Source organism: Prionailurus viverrinus, chromosome C2 (assembly GCF_022837055.1).
Source record: "Prionailurus viverrinus isolate Anna chromosome C2, UM_Priviv_1.0, whole genome shotgun sequence".
Taxonomy (NCBI): Eukaryota; Metazoa; Chordata; class Mammalia; order Carnivora; family Felidae; genus Prionailurus; species Prionailurus viverrinus.
Genome location: NC_062569.1, coordinates 74,877,705 through 74,899,795, shown reverse-complemented (window position 1 = coordinate 74,899,795; position 22,091 = coordinate 74,877,705). Strand labels below are relative to the sequence as shown.

The window sequence follows — 22,091 nt, the reverse complement described above, 5'->3', positions numbered from 1 at the left end:
TAGCTATTCTAAGATTTTTTACATTTTTAGCATCTAGTGTTAAGTATAAATATAACTAACATTTATATAGCATTAAAAGTTTTATAAAACTTTGTCACATCCACTAGCTTGTCAAATCTTCGTAAAACCTCTGGGAGGAGATCACACCCTTTTTAAGGATTAAGACCAAAGCCTAAATAAAAATTATCCTGTAAATTTACAAAAATCACATAAGTCAGGAATTAACTTTAGAATCCCTGTTCTTTTCTCCAGGCAAGATTGACATTACAATATTTCACGAAGCAAGCTTAATATCACATCTTTGATTCTTTGATCAGCACTAATTTCAGTTTCTGTCGGTGTTTCTTTACTAATGTTAACTATCTAGTGCTGTGATGGTTAATCTAAACTTGACTGGGCTAAGAGATGACAGCTGGTAAAACATTACTTTGGGGTGTGTCTGTGAGGGTATTTATCTCTTCCAGAGATTACTATTTGATACTACTATTTGATACTATAAATACTGTATCTTCCAGAGATTAGTATTTGATAAAACAGTCTCAGTACAGAAATATGCCCTTACCAACATAGGTGGGTATCATAACTGAGGGCCCAAATGAAATAAAAAAGGCAAAGGATGAATTTTTTTCTTTTCTTAAGTTGGGATGTCAGAGCTCCAGGTTCGTATCAGGGGCCATCCTCAGGCCTTTGGATACTGACTGCATCATACCATCAGCTTTCCTGTTTCTCCAGTTTGCAGACTGCAGACTGTGGGATTTTGTGGCCTTCACAACCACATGAGCCAACTCCTATAATAAATCTCTTACATACATCTACGTATATTCCTACTGGTTCTGTTTCTCCGGAGAACACTAATACAAGTGCTATAAATTTCTCTCTCAGCACTGCTTTAGCTTCATCCTTCAAAATTTGATACACTGTATTTTCATTAACTTCTGGATATTAAAAAAAAAAATTCTTTAAAATTTTCTCTGTGACCCATAGAATATTTAAAAGAGTTCTAGCTGCTCCATGTCCTAGCCAATATTTCGAACCTTTAGATTTTTAATTTTTGTCAATCCTCTAAGTGTATATTGGTATGTATCTCTTTACAGTTTTAATTTGCATCTTTCTCATGACTAATAACATTGTACACTTTTTTGTATGTTTACTAGCCTTTTGTACATTTCTTTGTAAAAATTTCTCTGCTCCAGTCTTATATCCATTTTTTTCATTGCACTGTTTTTATTATAGACTTAGAGGAGCTTTTAATGTATCACTATATATTCTGGATACAAATCCTTTGTCAGATAAATGTTTTATGATACCATCACCCAGTTTGTGGCTTCCTTGATCATTTCCTTAATTGTGTAGTCTAAGAAGTTTTTAATTTTGCGGAAGTAGAGCTAGCCAATTTTTTCTTTTGTGGTATTGTTTATTTATCCTACAAAATATTTACCTATCCCCAGGTTGTGAAGAAATCTTCCTAAGTTTTCTTCTAAAAGTTTTATAGTTTCGGGTGCCAGGGTGGCTTAGTCACTAAGCATCCGATTTTGGCTCAGATCATGATCTCACAGTTTGCAAGTTCGAGCCCTGCACAGGGCTCTGTTCGGACAGCTTGGAGCCTGGAGCCTGCTTTGGATTCTGTCTCCCTCTCTTTCTGTCCCTCCCCGGCTTGAGCTGTCTCTCTCTCAAAAATAAACAAACATTAAAAAAAATTAAAAGTTTTATAGTTTTAGCCTTTCCATTTAGGTATATGACCCACCTTCAAAAACTTTCTGGAGTATGAGGTAATATAGGAATTGAGGTTTATTATTTTTTTCCCATATGGATATCCAATTATTGTGGCATCTTTTAATGAAAAGACTATCATTTTCCTCACTGAATTTACTTGATGCTTTGGTTGAAAATCAATTGACCATATATGAATGGGTCTATTTCTCAACTCTAGTTTATTCCAATGAAATGTCTTTTTTTGCTAATACCATATTATATTTACTATAGCTTTGCACCCACTCTCTATTGTATACTTTTTATTTATAATCTGAAATTCTTTATTATTATTTTTTAAATATAATTTGTTGTCAAATTGGCTAACATGCAGTGTGTACAGTGTGCTCTTGCTTTTGTGGGCAGATTCCCGTGATTCATCACTTACATACAACATCCAGTGCTCATCCCAACTGCCCTCCTCAATGCCCATCACTCATTTTCCCCTCTACCCCCCCCCCCATCAACCCTCAGTTTGTTCTCTGTATTTAAGAGTCTCTTACAGTTTGCCTCCCTCCCTCTCTGTTTGTAACTATTTTTTTTACCCTTCTCTTCCTCCATGGTCTTCTGTTAATTTTCTCAAGATTCACATATGAATGAAAACATGATATCTGCCTTTCTCTGACTTATTTCACTTAGCATAAACGTTCCATCCACGTTGCTGCAAATGGCAGGATTTCATTCTTTCTCATTGCCACGTAGTGTTCCATTGTATATATAAACCACACCTTTATCCATTCATCAGTTGACAGACATTTAGGTTCTTTCCATAATTTAGCTATTCTTGAAAGCGCTGCTATAAACATTGGGGTACATGTGCCCCCATGAATCAGCACTCCTGTATCCCTTGGATAAATTCCTAGTAGTGCTATTGCTGGGCTATAGGGTAATTCTATTTTTAATTTTTTGAGGAACCTCCACACTGTTTTCCAGAGCAGCTGCACCAGTTTGCATCCCACCAACAGTGCAAGAGGGCTCCCGTTTCTCCACATCCGCACCAGCATCTGTGGTTTCCTGATTTGTTAATTTTAGCCACTCTGACAGGTATGAGGTGGTATCTCAGTTTGGTTTTGATTTGTCTTTCCCTGATGATGAGTTACGTTGAGCATCTTCTCATGTGTCTGTTGGGCATCTGGATGTCTTCTTTGGAATACTGTCTATTCATGTCTTCTGCCCATTTCTTCACTGGATTATTTGTTTTTTGGGTGTTGAGTTTGATAAGTTCTTTATAGATTTTGGATGCTAACCCTTTATCTGTCATTTGCAAATACTTTTCCCATTCTGTCAGTTGCCTTTTAGTTTTATTGACTGTTTCCTTTGTAGTGCAGAAGCTTTTTATCTTGATGAGGTCCCAATAATTCATTTTTGCTTTTAATTCCATTGCCTTTAGAGACATGTTGACCAAGAAATTGCTGTGGCTGAGGTCAAAGAGGTTGTTTCCTGTTTTCTCCTCTAGGGCTTTGATGGTTTCCTGTCTCACATTCAGGTCTTTCATCCATTTTGGGTTTATTTTTGTTTATGGTGTAACAAAGGTATCTAGTTTCATTCTTCTGCATGTTGCTGCCCAGTTCTCTCAGCACCATTTGCTAAAGAGACTGTTTTTCCATTGGATACTCTTTCTAGCTTTGTCAAAGATTAGTTGGCCATGCATTTGTGGGTCCAATTCTGGGTTATGTATTCTATTTCATTGGTCTGTGTGTCTGTTTTGGGGCCAATACCATACTGTCTTGATGATTACAGCTTTGTAATAGAGGCTAAAGTCTGGGATTGTGATGCCTCCTGCTTTAGTTTCCTTTTTCAACATTACTTCCGTTATTCCGGGTCTTTTGTGGTTCCATACAAATTTTAGGATTGTTTTTACTAGCTTTGAGAAGAATACTAGTGCAATTTTGCTTGGGATTGCATTGAATATGTACATTGGGTAGTAATGACATTTTAACAATATTATTCTTCCAATCCATGAGCATGGAATGTTTTTCCATTTCTTTGTGTCTTCTTCAATTTCCTTCATAAGTTTTCTGTAGTTTTCAGCATACAGGTCTTTTACATCTTTGGTTAGGTTTATTCCTAGGTATTTTATGGTTCTTGGTGCAACTGTAATTGGGATCGACGTCTTTTTTTTCTCTTTCTGTTGCTTCATTATTGGTGTATAGAAGTGCAACCAACTTCTGTACATTGATTTTGTATCCTGTGACTTTGCTGGATTAATGTTTCAGTTCTAGCAGCTTTTTGGTAGAGTCTTTCAGGTTTTTCATGTACAGTATCATGTCATCTGCAAAAAGTGAAAGTCTGACTTCTTCTTTGCCAATTTTGATGCCTTTTATTTCATTTTGCTGTCTGACTGCTGATGCTAGGTCTTCCAACACTATGTTAAACAACAGTCATGAGAGTGGACATTCCGGTCGTGTTCCTGATCTCAGGGGGAAAGCTCTCAGTTTTTCCCCATTAAGGATATTAGCTGTAGGCTTTTCATATATTGCTTTTATGATGTTTAGGTATGTTCCTTCTATCCCGACTTTCTTGAGGGCTTTATTAAGAAAGGATGCTGTTATTTTGTCAAATGCTTTTTCTGCATCTATTGACAGGATCATGTGGTTTTTATCTTTTCTTTTATTAATGTGATGTATCACATTGATTGATTTGTGAATACTGAACCAGCCCTGCAGCCCAGGAATGAATCCCACTTGATCATAGTGAATAATTCTTTTTATATGCTGTTGAATTCAATTTGCTAGTATCTTGTTGAGAATTTTTGTATCCATGTTCATCAGGGACATTGGCCTATAATTCTTTTTTTTTGCTGGGTTGCTGTCTGATTTGGGAACAAAGGTAATGCTGGCTTCATAAAATGAGTCCGCTTTCGTTTCTGTTTTTTGGAACAGCTTGAGAAAGATAGGTATGAACTCTGCTTTAAATGGCTGGTAGAATTCCCCTGGGAAGCCATCCAGCCCAGGACTCTAATTTGTTGGGAGATTTTTGATAACTGATTCAATTTCTTCACTAGTTATGGGTCTGTTCAAATTTTCTATCTCTTCCAATTTGAGTTTTGGTAGTGTGTGGGTGTCTAGGAATTTGTCCATTTCTTCCAGGTTGTCCAGTTTGCTGTTATATAATTTTTCATAGTATTCTCAGATAATTATTTGTATTTCTGAGGGGTTGGTTGTAATAAGTCCAATTTGATTCGTGATTTTACCTATTTGGGTACAATATCTTTTCTTTTTGAGAAGTCTGGCTAGGGATTTATCAATTTTATTTTTTCAAAAAAACAACTCTTAGTTTCATTGATCTGTTCTACTCTTTTTTTTTTTTTTTGGATTCTATATTGTTTATTCTGCTCTAATCTTTATTATTTCTCTTCTTCTCCTGGCCTTGGGGTTTCTTTGCTGTTCTGCTTCTAGTTCCTTTAGGTGTGCTGTTAGATTTTGTATTTGGGATTTTCCTTATTTCTTGAGATAGGTCTGGATTGCAATGTATTTTCCTCTTAGGACTGCCTTTGCTGCATCCCAAAAGGTTTGGACTGTCATGTTTTCATTTTCATTTGTTTCCATATATTTTTAAATTTCTTCTTTAATTGCCTGGTTGACCCATTCATTATTTAGTAGGATGTTCTTTAACTTCCATGCATTTGGAGGTTTTCCAAACTTTTTCCTGTGGTTGATTTCAAGTTTCATAGCATTGTGATCTGAAAACGTGTACACTATGATCTCAATTCTTTTATATTTATTGAGGGCCGTTTTGTGACGTAGTATGTGATCTATCTTGGAGAATATTCCGTGTGCAGTTGAGAAGAATGTGTATTCTGCTGCTTTTGGATGAAAAGTTCTGAATACATCTGTCAAGTCCATCTGGTCCAGTGTATCATTCAGGGCCATTGTTTCTTTATTGATTTTTCTGTCTACAAAATCTGTCCTCTGCTGTAAGTGGAGTATTAAAGTCCCCTGCAATTACCACATTTTTATCAATAAGGTTGCTAATGTTTGTGAATTATTTTATATATTTGGGTGCTTCCAAACTGGGTGCATAAACATTTGTAATTGTTAGCTCTTCTTGATGGCTAGACCCCACAATTATGATATAAAGCCCTTCTTCATCTCATTACAACCTTTAGTTTAAAATCTAGTTTGTCTGATGTAAGTATGGGTACTCCAGCTTTGTTTTGACTTCCAGTAGCATGATAGATGGTTCTCCATCCCCTCACTTTCAATCTGAAGGTGTCCTCAGGTTTAAAACGGGTCTCTTGTAGACAGCAAATAGATGGGTCTTCTGTTTTTTAATCCATTCTGATACCGTATGTCTTTTGATTGGAGCATTTAGTCCATTTACATTCAGTGTTATTATTGAAAGATATGGACTTAGTGTCATTGTATTATCTGTAGGTTTCATGCTTATAATGATGTCTCTGGTCCTTTGCAACATTCCAACAGTCTCCCTTAGGATCTCTTAGAAGGCTGGTTTAGTGGTGATGAATTCCTTCAGTTTTTGTTTGGCTGGGAAAACCTTTATCCCTCCTTCTATTCTGAACATCAGCAGCCTTGTTGGATAAAGGATTCTTGGTTGCATATTTTTCCCATTCTGCACATTGATATTTCCTGCCACTTCCTTCTGGCCTGCCATGTTTCAGTAGATAGGTCTGCTACTACTCTTATGTGTCTACCCTTGTAGGTTAAGGCCCGTTTGTCCCTACCTGCTTTCAGAATTCTCTTTTCATCTTTGTGTTTTGCCAGTTTCACTATGATATATCGTGTAGAAGATAGATTCCTATTACGTCTGAAGAGAGTTGTGTGCCTCCTGGATTTCAATATCTGTTTCCTTCCCCAAATTGTGAAGTTCTCAGCTACGAGTTGTCCAAGTACACCTTCTCTCTTTCTCTCTCTCTCTTCTTCTTCTGGACCTCCTATGATATGGATATTATTACATTTCATTTCATCATTTAGTTCTCAAATTCTCCCCTCGTGGTCTAGAATTTTTTTTCTTTTTCTCAGCTTCATCTTTTTCCATAATTTTATCTTCTATTTCACTTATTCTCCCCTTTGTCTCTTCAATCCTGTCAGCACATCCAGTTTATTTTGTACCTCATTTACAGCGTTTTTTAAATTTGTCATGACTATTTTTTATTCCTTGATCTCGCAGCAATAGATTCTCTGCTGTCGTCTATGCTTTTGTCAAACCCAGCGATTAATCTTATGACTATTATTCTAAATTCTTGATCAGATATATTGTTTATATCCGTTTTGATCAAGTCTTTAGTTGTCATTTCTTCCTGGAATGTTTTTTTGAGAAGAATTCTTCTGTTTCGTCATTTTGGCTAGTTTTCTGTCTCTTATGTGTTTTAAAAGCTATTATGTATCCTGCACCTGTGAGCACTGTCCAGGACCTGGCCCTTCAGGAAGTGTTTTTTGGAGTGTGTTACTTGCTCTCTGTTGTTGTGACTCTGGTTGTTTTACCTCCCTACTCGTAGTGATGTTTTGGACCCTCCACCAGATGTGCTTTGATTTGTTCGGTGAAGTAGCTCTGGGAAAGAAAAACAAAAAACAAACCTACCACCATCACAACAACAAACAACAGTGTTGGAGGATAGGGCAGTGTTGGTGGAAGGCCTTATCCCATACAAAGAGAAAAATGACAGGGGCAGGGAAAAAAAATTGACCAGGCAGAAAAACTATATGGCTTAATCTAGAGAGAGAAAGGAAAATAAAGAAAGAGATATAGAACAGGTATAAGTGGAATGGAATAAATATGTCTGCTTAAACAAACCAACAACCAGAACAACCAGACTAGAGGAGGGACGAAATAAGAAGGAGAAAAGGAAGAAAACTGCCCATGAATTAAATCAGAAAATGCAAAAACTGGGTGTCTCAAATCACTCTGTTCACAGAGTGCCTCATAGTACTGTGCTGGCGCAAGTGGGCCTTGTTTTTTTTCCACTCCACAGTCTCCCACGCCTCCCTGGGGCTTGTCTGGGATTCAAACCCAGATGTCTTAAAGGGTCCTGCTCTGCACACCCCAGTTCCAGGGAAGTGCCGTGCCACTCCACTCCAGGGATGGAGGGCCTCCTCCCAGTGACGCACTGGCATGGACTAGGTGGTTTGTCCTGCTCTGCCAACTCCTGCACCTCCCTGGTGCTCAGCTGGGATTTAAACCCCAATGTCTTAAAGGGTCCCACTCCGTGTGTCCTGGTTCCAGGGAAGTGCCGCTCCACACCGCTGATGAATGGCCTCTGGCTGGTGAGCACAGGCAGGGTCTCTTGTCCTTTGAATGGTTATATACCTTCTTCCCACAGCACTCAAGGGAGGGAATCGCTTTCTCTCACTGCAGACTGTGCCTCTGAACTAGTTACTGAGCCTGGGGCTAGCTCCCTTCCTCCCCAGGTGCGTGAACTGGGCAGCCAGCCCCAGTCCAAAGAAAGCCCCACAGTTAGAGATTGGCTCTTTCTCCGTCCCCAGTCCATTGTTTTTTCTCTTGTCCAAATACATTCCTGCACTTCCACAGCCTCTCTTTTTCTTCCCTTTGTCTGCAGAAGGGGATCTCTCCCCTCCGTGCCTACACTGCACATTTTATCTCTCCCAGTTTGCAATCACGCACGTATGGCCTGCCAGGTTGTCCCCATGGACATGTCTCTGTCACTCTACAGCCCAGACTCTTGGAATTCAAAGTCCCTTGCCCTCAACACTGCTGTGTTTGAGAGGGAACTTCAGGTTCCCCTACTTCTCTGCCATGTTGGATATCCCCCTCTACTGTATACGTTCAATCAACAGTTTTTCAGACTAAACGCCAAAATCTTCTTTACTAAAACCTGGATCCTCCTTCTCGACATCCTCTAATTCCCATTGAGCTCTCACTCCAGACAGATAGACATCTACTGTGCCTGTCTTCCGGTAAGGTATTAGTTCCCTTAATCTGAACTCATTTTCCATATCCCATCTGCCTTCCACCCCTTCAACCCTGGTCCCTTCACCAGCTTTATAATAAGTCTTAAAGTCAGGGAATATAACTCCTACAGCTTTCTTTTCTTTTCAATTTTTAAAGTTTATTTATTTATTTTGAGAGAGAGAGAGAAATAGAGCACACGAGCAGGGCAGGGGCAGAGAGAGAGGGGGAGAGAGGGAATCCCAAGCAGGCTCCATGCTGTCAGCACAGAGCATAATATGGGACTTGAATTCACCAACTTTGAGACCATGACCTGAGACAAAGTCAAGAGCCAGACATTCAACTGACTGAGGCACCTAGGCATCCCCTACAGCTTTCTTTCAAGGGACTATTTTCTTTATGTATTCTATGTATGCATTTTAGCCAGTGTATTTCAATATTCATTTTAGAATCATCTTGTCAATTACCACAAAAAAGTTTGCAGGGATTTTAACTAGGATTGAAACAATCAAGACATCACCTGACAGCTTAACAATACTCAGCCTGCCAATCTATTAGTGTGATTTTGTCATTTATTTAATGGATAAATCTTTAATATCTCTCACCATGTTTTGACCTTGCTAAAACTCACTATTAGTTCCAATAGTTTTAATTTTGAATGCGTACAGCTATGTGACAAATCATGTGTTCTCCAGTAAGGACAATTTTAGTTCTTACTTTCTAATATTTATGCCTTTTATTTCTTTGTCTGGTGACACTGAATAAGGCTTCTAGAATAATGTTGAAAAGAAGTTGTGAAAATGCATATTTTGGATAGGAGTCCTTTACAAAATATGTGCTTTGTAAGTATTTTTCCTAGTCTGTGGCTTGTGTTTTCATTTTTTCAGCAGTGTCTTTTGAAATACAAGCATTAATTTCTTTTAACATTGACATACAATGTCATATCAGCTTCAGGTATGCTGAAGTTTTTAATTTTGATGAAATTTATCAATTTTTGGTTTGGTTTTTGGTTCCTTTTTTGTATGTTTCCCATCAAACAAATGTTTCCTTAACCCAAAGTCACAAGTATTTTCTCTCATGTTTTACAGATTAAGTTCTTATGTATAGGTTTTATTTTGAGTTAGTTTTTGTATGTGGTGAAGAGAAGGGTGAAAATTTGGTTTCTGGCATATGGATGTCTAACTGTTCCAGCATTGTGTGTTGAAAAGACTATCCCTTTGTGTGGACATATTTTTTTTATTTTTTTATATTTTTACATAATATATTATATATTTTATATATAATATATGATATATATAAAATATATAATATATATTTATATAAAAATATATATTTTATATATAATAAATTAAATCTCTTTGATAGGGTTATTTAGATTTTCTGTCTCTTCCTGTGTTAATTTTTATATGTTGTGTTTTCAAAGAATTTGTCCACTTCATTTAAGTTAAAAAAATGTAGTTAAATAAAGTGTTTCATCATATTTCTTTATCTGTGGATAAAGTGACCACAGTAGGTAGGATCTGTACTGTCTTGTTTTTCATTCTTGATGTTGGTAATTTTTTAGTTTTCTCTCTCCTAATACTTCTCTTTTTTTCCCCTTTAATCCCTAAATCTAGATTGAGAAAGTAGAGATTTATTAATTTTGTTATTATTTCCAAAGAACCAGTTTCAGCTTTGTTAATTTTGTCTATTATTTGTTTTCTCTTCTATTGGTTTTAGCTCACATCTTTTTTTAAAAAAAAAATTTTTTTTTTAACGTTTTTATTTATTTTTGAGACAGAGAGAGACAGAGCATGAACAGGGGAGGGTCAGAGAGAGAGGGAGACACAGAATCGGAAGCAGGCACCAGGCTCTGAGCCATCAGCCCAGAGCCCGATGCAGGGCTCGAACTCACAGACCGCAAGATCCTGACCTGAGCTGAAGTCGGACGCTTAACCGACTGAGCCACCCAGGCGCCCCAGCTCACATCTTTAATATCTGTTCTCTTTCTTCTCTGATTGGGTATAATTACTCTCTTTATCTTGCTTCCTAAGGTAGAAACTTAGATGACTATTTTAAGCTTTTCTTCCTCTTATGTAAACACTCATAGCTCGAAATTTCTCTTTAATTTAGGTTTTGCCTTGAGTCCACAAATTTTGATTTGCTAGATTTAAATTACCACTGTGTTTTTTCAAATTCAAGAAACTTGCCATTATTATTTTTTCAGATATCTTTATTCTGCCCCTACTGTTCTCTCCTCTTTGGGGAAGGACTCAAGTAGAATTATGCTAAATAGCTTAATATTGTGTATTCACATGGTTCTGAAATTCTGTTCATTTTTTCTTCAATCTTTTTTCTCTCTGTTCTTCAGACTGAATAATTTCTATTGCTTTTTAAAATTCACCGACAATTTCTGCTGCCTTCCTCAATCTGGTATTGAGCCCATCTAATGACATTTACATTTCAGTAATTAGATTTTCAACTCAAGAATATCTGAATTCTCTTTATAGTTTCCATTTCTTTTTTTTTCCCCTCAAATTTTTATTTAAATTCCAGTTAGTTAACACACAGTGCCACACTAGTTTCAGGTATAGAATTTAATGATTCATCAATCACATACAACACCTGGTGCTCTTCACAAGTGCTCTCTTTAATAACCATCACCTTTTAACCCATCCCCCACCTCACTTCCCCTCTGACAACCATCAGTTTGTTCTCCATAGTTAAGAATCTGTTTCTTGGTCTGCCTTTTTTTTTTTTTTTAATTTTTTTTTTTCTTCAACATTTATTTATTTTGGGGACAGAGAGAGACAGAGCATGAACGGGGGAGGGGCAGAGAGAGAGGGAGACACAGAATCGGAACCAGGCTCCAGGCTCTGAGCCATCAGCCCAGAGCCTGATGCGGGGCTCGAACTCACGGGCTGCGAGATCGTGACCTGGCTGAAGTCGGACGCTTAACCAACTGCGCCACCCAGGCGCCCCTGGTCTGCCTCTTTTTGTTCCCCCCCTATGTTCACTTGTTTCTTAAATTCTACACGTGAGTGAAATAATATGGTATGGTATTTGTCTTTCTCTGACTTATTTCACTTAGCATAATACTCCATAGCTCCATCCATGTTACAAATGGCAAGGTTCATTCTTTTTGATGCTGAGTAATATTCCAGTGTGTGTATATACCATACATACATACATACATACATACACACTCCATATCTTTATCCAATCATCAGTTGGTGCACATCTGGGCTCTTTCCATAATTTGGTTATTGGTGATAGTGCTGGTATAAATATCAGGAGGCATGTATCCCTTCAAATCAGTGTTTTTGTATCCTTTGGGTAAACACCTAGTAGTGTAATTGCTGAATCACAGGGCAGTTCTACTTTTAACTTTTTGAGGAACCTCCATACTGTTTTCTGTAGTTTCCATTTCTTTGCTGATATTTTACATGTGTTTAGTCACATCTTTTTTTAGGCCCTTAAAAAATACTTATAATATCTGCTCTAAAGACCTTGTCTGTTAACTGCAAGATACAGAACATTATGGAGACAATTTCTATTGAGTGCTTCTTCTCTTGAATACAAATTACATTTTCTTCATATGTCTACTTATTTTTGATTACATACTGAATTTTATAAATAACAGGTTGTAAAGACTGTACTCTTTTATGTTCTTCACAAGAGTGCTGATTTTCATTCCAGCAGGAAGTTAACTTGGCTAGGCTCAAACATCAAACTCTGTTTCCACTGCAATAGACAATAGCAAAATTCTATGTTCTGTTCTTCCCGCCTCCTGACACTGTTTTTCTGCTAAGCCCACCAGGGTCTCTCTTGCACATGTATAGGTCTAATCGTCAAAGATTTAGGCATAATTTATGTACAGAGTTCATTCCCTTCTGTGGCTCCCTCCCCTACACAGTTTTACCTCTGTCTAGTTGTTTTTCTAGCTTTAAACCTTGTCCTCCAACACTTAAATCTTGTAAAGCTCAGGCTCTCTGATGCCCTATGCAGCACATGAATTAGGGAGCGCCTTCAGGCAAGAAGTTACGGGAAAATACTCTCCTGTATTTTCGGATACTTGTTTATGTAAAAAAATTTTTGTCCAGATTTCATAATTGCTATCTGTAGGAGGATTAGTCTGATCAAGTGATTCCATTATTATCCAATAGTATTATTTTAAAGCTGTTGATTTAAAGTCATAATCTAGCACCTACTATATGCCAAACATTGTGCAAAATGCTACATGTATACATCCCTATCATCAAGAATACCATCTTTTGTTGACTGACATGTATTTTTATATACATAGTATTTTATACATATATGAATACATAGACATATTCATGTGTAAATAAATGAAAATAGACAACTTACTTTTCTACTGCAGATCGTTTCTGTGACTTGCTCTTGTAATTTAATGCCATCTTTGTTTCCATTCCAGTGTATATAGCAACACCTGCAAAACAAAACACTCTTTAAAAATAATCTAGCATATTTCACCAAACAGATGTACTCACTAGCATGAAAGGGAGTGTACTGTCTGATTGTTGTTACAATTTGGCTTTCTTTAAGTCTTTCTGGAGTTTTTAAAAGGCTTTCCAAGTCCAATTTTGAAGAACTCCAGTCACTTAACCTGCTGGAAGGGGAAGGCACGGGGATTCCGTTTCTGAGTTATAATTAATATATCTGAATGAGAGATATTATTAGAGCTGGAACCGATGGAAGAAAAGGATTTGAAAACGTAAAGATGGCAGGAAAGGCCGTTATAGATAGAGCAAAAAGTGTTAACAAAGACAGAAATGGAAAAGCACTTTCTGTTAGGTTTTCATGAACAATGGAATGAGGTCAGAGTTCGAAAGGCTTTGAATGCCGGAATCTGTGAAGGCTAGACATAATTTTCTACCACTAGAGAAATAATACGGAAATCTGTCAGAAGAAATTAAGTAAACAAAAGGAAAGTACTATTTTAAAAATGTGTGCCTACTGGGGCACCTGGGTGGCTCGGTCAGTTAAGCAGCTGACGTTGGCTCAGGTCATGATCTCATGGTTACTGAGTTCAAGCCCCACGTCGGGCTCTGTAATGACAGCTCAGAGCCTGGAGCCTATTTTGGATTCTGTGTCTCCCTCTCTCTCTGCCTTGCCCCACTCGCACTCTGTGTCTCTCGAAAATAAATAAATGTTTAAAAAAAAATAAAGTAAAATAAAAATGTGTGCCTATGTGAATGACTGGGATGAGCAAAAATGATAGTATTAACAGCCTAAAATTGGGAAGTAGATGAAATTAGGTAAGACCAGCTTTATAACAAACTTTGTAGTTAGACCTTGATTTGAGTGCTGCCTCTGCCACTTACTAGCTCTGTGTCCTTGGGCAAGTTATTTAATCTGAGTCTGTTTCCCTTCCCATCTTTAAATAGGAAAATATACCTCACAGAATTGTTGTGATATTTGTATGACAAAATAGGAAAATGCCTAGAAGCAGAGAGATGATCAACAAATATTCACACCCATCCTTATATAGTGAAAGCTGAGAAGTAGTATAGGATTCATCATGCCTTTTTCCTAAAAATTTGTCCTGGAATTTTCACCATTCTTTAAAGGCAGGGATTATAACGCAGATGACAAAGGGTACTGAAATTACAGAAATGTGAGAAATCAGCCAGAATGATGTAAGAGAGAGAGGTGGTGCTGCAGCAGATACCAGTAGACCCAACTAAAGGCAAACACACATTTTAAGAATGTGAAAGGCGTTCCTGCCAGGGAGATGTGTTAAAATACAGCATTACATGAGAGGGTCTAAAAGCCCTGAAGGTTTTCTCTGGCTTTGGCCATCAGAACATCATTATGGTGTTTGTTTGTTTGTTTTTAACTGTGGTAAAAATATACATAACATACAGTTTACCGTTTTAATCATCTTAAAGTGTACAATTCAGTGGCACTCAGTACAATCACAATGTTGTGCAACCCTCACTAACTTGAAAACACTTTTATTACCCTCAAAGAAAACCCTGTACCCATTAAGCAATCATGCCCCATTCCCCTCCACTCCTCAGCCCCTGGGAACCACAAATCTATTCTCTGTGTCTGTGAATTTGCCTATTCTGATTATTTCAAGTAAATGGAATCATATACGCCTTTTGTGTCTGGCTACTTTTACTAAGCATGTTTTCAAGGTTTATCCATATTATAGCATTCATCAGTAGAATTCATTTTTTATGAGTGAATAATATTTCATTATATGAGTATCCTACACTTTGTTTATCCATTCATTAGTTGATGGATATTTGTGTGGTTTCTACCCTTTAGCTATTGAATATTGCTGCTATGATTATCTTGGACAAGTCTTTGAACAATTACTTTCAATTCTTTTGGATACATATCTAGGAGTAGAACTGCTGGGTTATATGTAGAATTGCTGGGTCATATGATAATTCTAAGTTGAACAGTTTACTGAGGAACTGCCACACTATTGTTCACTGGCTGTGACATTTTATATTCCCACCAGCACTCAAATGAGAGTTCCAAGTACTCTACATCCTCACCAACACTTTCTATTTTCCATTTTCTTTTCTTTTTAATTTTTAAAGCTTACTTATTTTAGAGATACAGGCAGAGAGGGACAGAGAGAGAAGAAGAGGGAAAGAATCCCAAGCAGGCTCTGCACTGTCAGCACAGAGCCCAACGTGCAGTTTGAACTCTTGAACTGTGAAATCATGACCTGAGCTGAAATCAAGAGTTGGATGCTTAACCGACTGAGCCACCCAGGGGCCCCTATTTTCTGTTTTCATAAGTATATGCATTTCTTTATCAGAGAGCCTCATACTGAGTGATAAGATATAACACAGTTAATAGGAAAGAAGGGAGTGAAGAAGAGAACCTCAAAAGCTTTAAACATTCAGTGAATAACACAGGCTGGGCAGTATATGAAGGGCCATTCCCAAAATGGGAGGAGATAGCTGACAGCTAAAGATTATTAAGACTTCACGATTTGCCTAGAGTTGACTCAGAACATGTGAATTAATTTAGATCTCCAACACCAGAGCACTATTTATTCGGCCTTTTGATTCAGTCAGTATACATTCCAATAATACCTGCCATATAGTCACAGGTCAATAAAAATTTGTTGAATGGATGAAAGAATGAGTCAGCAGTTGAATATAATCTAAGAATAATAATGGAATTATACAGGTGGTTTACTGAACCATGATGTCAGATTACATTGGTTCTCAACCACCATTAACAGAACTGCCAGAATTATCTTCTTAGCAGTGTTTCACAAGTATCCACAAACAACAGAGCCAGGTTCTAGTCTATTATTCAAAAATAGGAATCAACAACAAAAATATACAAAATTACTTTTATACAATCTTTGTAAGAAAATTATCATAGACAATATTTGATTAAGTAAATTATCCAACCAAAAGACCACAAAAGCTATGTTTTAAAAAATATTTTATATAAAGCATCAACACGAATCCATAATTAGAAATTTTCAATATATACAAACCAAAAATTTCCTTTGTATTTTTTAACCTGGCTCCACGAAGCAAGAGACTCTCTGGCCCCAGAGGCCTAAGGGGGATTAAAAAAAAAAAAAAAAGTTGAATATATTAAAAATTCAATTACATTCTAAAATGGCCATCTTTAGCAGAAAATACCTGAACATAGTTATAACTCTGCTTTCATATAAAACCAAAATCTCAGTTACTATAAAGCAGTTTAGGTCAATTATGATGTTAGTGACCATAACAACAAATACCTGCTTTAGCATTTCAGTCACTTTAAGATCAGTGGCTCAGAAATAAGATTACCCCTGTAAATAAACTCACAAAGCCATCAGTTTCAAGATTTTTAAACATAAAACACAGCAAAAGATTAACCAATGATTAAAAATGTTTAACATGATGAAATTTTAAATTTATGAACAAAATTAAAGGTTCTAAAAGGCAATATAAACATGAATTATAGTATGATTTGTGTATAAATGCATCAATTCTGCATAATTAAAATTATACTGGATTATAAAACAAAGTAGTAAGTGAGTTAGTACTTTTTCTAGGCAAGATCAACTATAACTTGACTACTTGCATTGCATACTTCTTGGAGCACAGGTCTTCTTGCTGTTTGAATTTCTCTCCATAAAGGAGAAATAAAACGAGAAGGAATAACTAGAAAGGAAATTGTATTTTCTTAGTGATAGAAAAATGATAAGACTGTTATGGATAAGTAAAAAAGCTTTAATTTTGTTGATATTCCTTATGTTTTTCTGAAACATACATATCCAGTTACCCAAATCAAACAGAATCTGAACCAATTCTGAAGATGTCTGCAAATCCAAACACTCTAAAAAATCTAATGAACCAAAGAGGCTCACATTTTGGGACATGGTTAACAAGTATGATTTTATTAAATAGTCATATTTGGAGCACACTCCATGGATATTCCAAAATCAGTTATTAAGGAGGCATAAAATAGCTTTTTCCCACTTGGTACTGGTTCCAACAATGAACAGAAAAACTTTGAGCTCACACTGGCATATAAAATTGGAATATAATGATAAAAAGCTTCAAATTAAAAGATAATTCCATCAGCTCACTCAGGCTGCTTCAGCAAAGAACATGGCTAATCTTTTTAACCATTTTAAGGGCTGGGTAATATAACTGATCTTTTGCTTTACCAGCCACAATATCTTAATGCAATTCAGATATGTATCCACATATATATCCCACTATGTCACTCTAGAAATCAAAATAAAAGCTAGTTATAGTTATCCAGCAGGGGATCCTACATTTACAAAGACCTTGTTAAGGAGTTTACTGAATGTGCTACTATGTTAATGTTTATTAAAAATGTGAACTGGTGCCGAGGCATCATGATGTTTTTTGGTGGCTTGTCTTGAGGAGTTCATTTAAAAAATGCTTACCTTTTCATGTCAGCAACTTATTTCATGCAGCCAGTATTAACTGAACATGTCTTTAGAAAAGAGGTACAATGCTAATTGGATTAGAAGTTCAAGGGCTGATTCCAAGATTTATTCTAAATTTGGCTTTGTGGTCATGAGTAACAATGTAATCTCAATGTATCAGCACATTTCTGAAATAACTTAAAAGCCTTTCATGTAGGGGCCAGAAATTAACCTGAATATTGAGGGCAAACACACCAACACAACCAACTAAAAAAAATACCAATCAAAAGAGTAAATAAGAGGATTTATATTGGCCACTAAATACTGTAGTTCTTCCTGAATAATTCTGAAGTGAAGAAGACAATAATATTTATACTTGTCAAACATTATATAAAACATTTTTTGTACTCTAGACTTCCAGTGTGGTGGGTTTAAAGGTGTAAAAATTTGAATAAGAACGGCTATTTCCTTTTATGTTACTACCTAACACTGTAAGAAAAAGAAATACAAGTACACAAATAATCTTGCTAAACTATTTTTATATCATTTCATGGGATTTGTTTTATCCTTACTTCTTCTGCTACAAATTATTAGATGAAATGCTAAATGTTTTTATTTATTTTTATTTTTAATTAAAAAAAATTATTTAAGTAATCTCTACACCTAATGTGAGGTTTGAATTCATGAAGCTGAGAACACGAGTTGCGTGCTGTTTGAACTGAGCCAGTTAGGCTTCTAAATTAATCCTTTTCCATGATATGCTGCCCAATTACCTATTCTCCTTTTAATTTGATTTTAGTCCCTCCCAACACACTGTCACATAAAAGTAACTGGATAATGCAAATGTATTCTTACCTTACAATTTCTTCCATTTGCTGAGTTATTATCATTCTTCCCATGAATCTATCAAAGAATTCAACATGTTACAAAAAAGCCAATGATATATTACCTATGACACCAATGGGTGAAGCGTTTTTGACAGTTTTGGCACTATTCTTACACATGAAACAAAACTAATCTTTTGTATATAGGAATGGTCTAATATTTCTGTTAGAGATTACATAAGTAAATACTTATCAGTCATTAAGCTTTAAAAAACTGAATATCTTGCCATCTCTACTCCAGCTATGAATAAGGTAAATGAAAAACTGTTTTCAAAATGATAATGCAAATTTCACATATTACTAGTTTAGTCATCATGAGAATTTATAATTTCTATACAAAGATGAATGTATTATCTAGCCCACAATGAATGCTCACACATTTTATCACAGTTTATTAAATAAAGTCTACTGTGACTAGAATCATTCATTCACACACTCACTGACTCATGCATCACTGAATAGTCACTGAACAATGACACTGTGCGAGTTAAGTGGTGGGGATAGAGTAGTAAGAAAAAACCTATCCGTGAACTCCAGACCTTCTTTAACTTTTGGTTGCCTGAAATCTAGAGTGAGTGGCCTGGTCTGTTATCATAATGGATTTTCACAGCTTGGCTTTTCAGTTCCAACTTCCACAACCAGAAAAGCTCCACAGCATAGTCAATTCAAGGATGCAATCACTTTCTACTATAGTGAGGCAAATTCTAAGTTGAAACAAACTATAGACAGAGCTTTCATGTTAATCGTTTAAACAAAGAAATTGGCAGTCCTTTCTAAATGTCCCTGTTACTACTGCCTCCACTCCCCCCTCCCCCCACCCGTTTCCAAGTCACAGATGCTTGCAGACTTTGGCTTTATTGTTTCTTGCTAATCTCCTACTTCTATCTACTTCCTTCAGCACCCTGTATCAGGGAGGTTTTTTTTTTTTTTTTTTTTTTAATCTCCACTTACTGGAATTTTATGTAGTCCTGATTTCAGCCTTAATTTTGGATTTAGATTCAAAGAACCAATTCAGCTGCCATTTCCTGGGCATCTTTCAGAGATGATGTGTGATCAGCTCAATTTTGCTGCGTTAAATTCCAACAACAGACCTATTTTCCTTAATTTCATTTGTCCTGTTATCCTTGATTCTAAGGTACTCCTATCTATTTATGCCAGTTACATACTGGATTAACTCATTTTGCACTTTCCTTAGCCATTTCTCCAAACCCACACTTAAATTTGATTCAACATAGAAATAGCTGCATTACTCTCTTTTCTGATTATAAAGACTACATACATTGAAACACACACATTTTATAAAATGATTCAGACAATTTAAAAAGACATCAATAGGGAAACAACAATGACTGGTAATCCCACTACTCAAATATAAACACTGTTAATGTTTTGGAGTATGTTTTCCACTTTTTTTTCATCCGTATATAGACACATATATATTTTAAAAACAAAATGGTGTCATGCCATAAGTACTGCTAGTAACGTTTCCTACCACTTAATACGTCCTGTCAAAAACATAGATCTACATTATGATTTTCATTTCTTCTAATTTTACATTTAAATTGTAGTTAGTTAACATATAATGTAATATTGGTTTCAGGAGTAGAATTTAGTGATTCATCACTTACACACAATACCCAGTGCTCATCATAACAAGTACCCTCCTTAACACCCATCACCCATTTAGCTTATCTCCCATCCATCAACTCTCAGTTTGTTCTCTATCATTAAGAGTCTCTTATGGTTTGCTTCCCTTTCTTTTTTTTGCCCTTCTCATATGTTCACCTGTTTTGTTTCTGAAATCCCACATATGAGTGAAATCATATGGTATTTGTCTTTCTCTGACTGACTTATTTTGCTTAGCATAATACAATCTAGTTCCATTCATGTCATTGCAAATGGCAAGATTTCAATCTTTCTGATAGCTGAGTAATATTCCCGTGTGTGTGTGTGTGTGTGTGTATACACACTACATCTTATTTATTCATTGATCTATCAACAGATACTTGGGTTGCTTCCATGTCTTGGCCACTGTAAATAATGCTGCCATAAACACAGGGGTGCATACATTTTTCCAAATTAGTGTTTTCATTTTCTTTAAATACCCAGGAGTGGAATTACTGGATCATACAGTATTTATATTTTTAACTTTCTGAGGAATTTCTATACTGTCTTTCCACAGTGGTTGTACCAATATACATTCCTACCAACAGTACATGAGGGGGTTCTCTTCTCTTTATATCCTTCCCAACATTTGTTACTTCTTGCCTTTTTGATACTAGCCATTCTGCCTGGTGTGAGGTGATACCTCATTATGGTTTTGGTTTGCATTTCCCTAATAATCAGTGATGCTGAACATTTTTTTCATGTGCCTGTTGACCATCTATAGGTCTTCTCTGGAAAAAGGTCTATTCAGGTCCTCTGCCCATTTTTTAAGTTCTTTATATATTTGGATATATTGTGCATATATATACACAACTGCTTACTGTATATATTATTTGCAAATATCTTCTCCCATTCATTAGATTGCCTTTTTGTTTTGTTGATGGCTTCCTTTGTTGTGCAAAAGCTCTTTATTTTGGTGTAGTCCCAATAGTTTATCCTTGCCTTTTTATTTCCCTTGGCTGAGGTGACATATCCATAAATATGTTGATAGAGAGTATGTCCAAGAGATTACTGCTTGAGTATTCTTTTAGGAGTTTTATGGCTTCAAGTCTCACAGTTAGGTCTTTAATCCATTTTGAGTTTATTTTTGTGTATGGTATAACAGTGGTCCAGTCATAAATGTCTACTTTGCTCATGACAATAAAAATTAGTCCAATGCTTTTGTAATGTCTGAAAGGCCAAATCCTATTAGGGCTTTAATCCAATAATTCTACTTTTGCAGCTCTGTCTTTTCTTAGGGAATAATCCAGTACTATGCCATACCTGTACAAGTCTGCTTCTGGTTGCTGACATTCTATCACAGCTACAAGAGTGTCCAAACTGGCAACTGTTTGTAATACTGCTGTTTCTGGAACTGCCACGTGTGTCTGGGAAAATAAAAAAACCAAAAAGGATTACATTGCAGTTTCAGGATCCAAATGGGAACTTAGATATCATCTATGTCAAATCTCTTTTCAGATGAAATTGTAGCATACTGTACTTGAGATCACTTAGGAGAAAGAAGATTGTAAAATAGTAAGTAGCAAAAGGAGCTACTGAGGTTACCTATCTAGAGAAGCCATTTGGATATAAAAAAATTAAATGTGGGGGTGCCTGGGTGGCTCAGCTGGTTAAGCATACAACTGCAGCTTGGGCCATGATCTCATGGTTCATGGGTTTGAGCCCTGCGTTGGGATCTCTACTGTTGGCACAGACAGAGCCTGCTTTGGATCCTCTGTCCCCTTCCTTCTCTGCCCCTCCCCTGCTCACGCTCTCTTTCTCTTAAAAATGAATAAACATTTTAAAAAAATTAAAAAAAAATTAAATGTGTTAAGTCATTATCACTCAAAGTTTATTATGAAGCAATTTAATAGGAAAAATGTGAATTTTCACTTTTATACTCCGAAAACAGAAAAATTGAAATGTGTTCCTTATCTAATTTTAGTATATGTGCTGCCGAAGTGAGCACATCCCTTAGCTAAAAAAAGTACCAGAATATTAAAGGATTACATTTTTCCTAAAAACACTTTCCACTTTTCTTTAACTTGCCTAAAACCAAATGAGGTTAC

General features: G+C 36.2%; 1 protein-coding gene across 5 annotated transcripts in view; it reads right to left on the bottom strand.

The window, feature by feature from the left end:
• Positions 1-22,091, bottom strand: part of ATP11B (ATPase phospholipid transporting 11B (putative)) — a 130,650-nt gene that overhangs the window by 65,418 nt on the left and 43,141 nt on the right. For all 5 annotated transcript variants that reach the window (XM_047874416.1, XM_047874417.1, XM_047874418.1 and 2 more), the window contains exons 7-10: positions 21,307-21,410; positions 18,350-18,397; positions 16,097-16,161; positions 12,967-13,048 (exon numbers count right to left, since the gene is read on the bottom strand). In XM_047874416.1, the coding sequence (XP_047730372.1) occupies positions 12,967-13,048; positions 16,097-16,161; positions 18,350-18,397; positions 21,307-21,410 (299 nt within the window). The remainder of the gene's footprint in view (positions 1-12,966; positions 13,049-16,096; positions 16,162-18,349; positions 18,398-21,306; positions 21,411-22,091) is intronic.